Below are 1437 nucleotides of genomic sequence, written 5' to 3'. Positions count from 1 at the left end.
GAAGTGTTCTCTGTGTCAGGATAACGATAATGGTTGATAAGTATAGTGGCATCCGAAGGGTTTCGCGTACATTGAATTCGGAGATGAAGCTGCAGTGAGTTGGTTGGTGTCTCTAACGAGTTGATTCATTTCGTTCACTGTAGGTCCAGAATGCTCTCTTATTGAATGATACTATGTTCCGAGGCCGACAGTTGAAGGTGTTGCAGAAACGCACCAATTTGCCCGGCTACAACGCCAAGGGCGGTAAAGGATGGGGAAAGGGTAGTTATGGTCTGTAATGATTTAGAAGGATCAGTGTTGTCCAGGTAAGGGTTATTATGGGAGGGGATGGTACGGTAGCTCGAAGGGTAAAGGGAGCAGCAAGGGCAAGGGAAAGGGCGGCAGCAAGGGGTGGTCCCCGTATTAGAAGGCGAGAGTGTTCATGTTGATGGTTTTGCTGAACATAATTGTGGATAATAAGAAGAGAAGATAAAATATATTAAAGAGGTTGCGTAAAAGAAAAGAGTAGAATTATCCACATTTGCTTTCATGTTGTGTTCCGTGAGTGTGATGAGGATGATACAGGGCTAAAAATATAGTCACTATTGATTCTAGAGGGTATCGGGCAAGTATCGGGGACGTAACAGTATTTCGCGCTATAGCAGAATCCCTCGTCATTGAATCCGAAGGGATGTTCAATCAACTTAGATGAGGCTGACTCATGTAAGAGGGAATCTGTTCGAAACAACACTGCTCAGCTAACAAGTATTTACATCAAAGTTCAGGCTTCGTGAATCTGTGAGCGTTCTGCGTGGCGACTCTGCAAGCATTACAGCTGCGCTATATTGCTAGTCATCGTCACTCAATATCCTGAACGGAGTCCACGGTATCTCAAATTCCATTGTTGACTACAACAAGGAACGAATCGTAAAAGATTTTCTTAAATCGTTAATAGTCACTACCCGGATTTGAACCGGGGTTGTCACGGCCACAACGTGACGTCCTAACCACTAGACGATAGCGACATGCAAAACACTTTCAAAATGTCGCCTCACTGCGAGTTTCCGCTGAGCCCTCTCCGTCTAAGCTACTTATGAACTCAAACTGGATTTTCCCCATTCGCGCGGCGATGATCCTCAATGGTACTCGCGCAAGCACATTACTTACTCAATAGTATTGATGACATCAATTTGATGCTCGGTCAGTCTGGGCGGCAGAGAGCGGCAACATGCGTGCAGATATATCTCTCGTGCTTGCGTACGTTAGTGCGAAGATAGGATACATTCTGCACTACTGTTCTTGAGTGTTGAGCATTACTGGCTTCTAAGTCTGTACGAGAGGAACCGAACATTAACGACGCGAGGAAGAGGTAGCAACAACAAAGAGCCTTTGATGAGCTAATCGAGGCAATTAGATCCTGGAATCGGTCTTTGCCGGAGTGAATTAGCACGGAGTTTC

The 1437-nt window shown here is 45.4% G+C and overlaps 1 protein-coding gene and 1 non-coding gene across 2 annotated transcripts; one reads left to right on the top strand and one right to left on the bottom strand.

Moving 5' to 3' along the window:
• Positions 1–46: 46 nt before the first annotated feature.
• Pmar_PMAR014047 (glycine-rich RNA-binding protein, putative) lies at positions 47–406 on the top strand (the record flags this gene model as incomplete). The annotated part of the gene is made up of 3 exons (XM_002769595.1): positions 47–94; positions 144–261; positions 306–406. Coding segments are annotated over 3 exons (267 nt in total), but the record flags the coding sequence as incomplete, so codon positions are not given.
• Positions 407–932: 526 nt separating this feature from the next.
• Pmar_PMAR014046 lies at positions 933–1004 on the bottom strand. Its single transcript has one exon. It is a non-coding gene; the product is annotated as a tRNA-His (tRNA).
• Between the last annotated feature and the right edge of the window lie 433 nt (positions 1005–1437).

This window comes from Perkinsus marinus (genome assembly GCF_000006405.1).
Source record: "Perkinsus marinus ATCC 50983 genomic scaffold scf_1104296965558, whole genome shotgun sequence".
NCBI lineage: Eukaryota > Perkinsozoa > Perkinsida > Perkinsidae > Perkinsus > Perkinsus marinus.
This window is presented reverse-complemented; position numbering and strand designations above follow the sequence as displayed.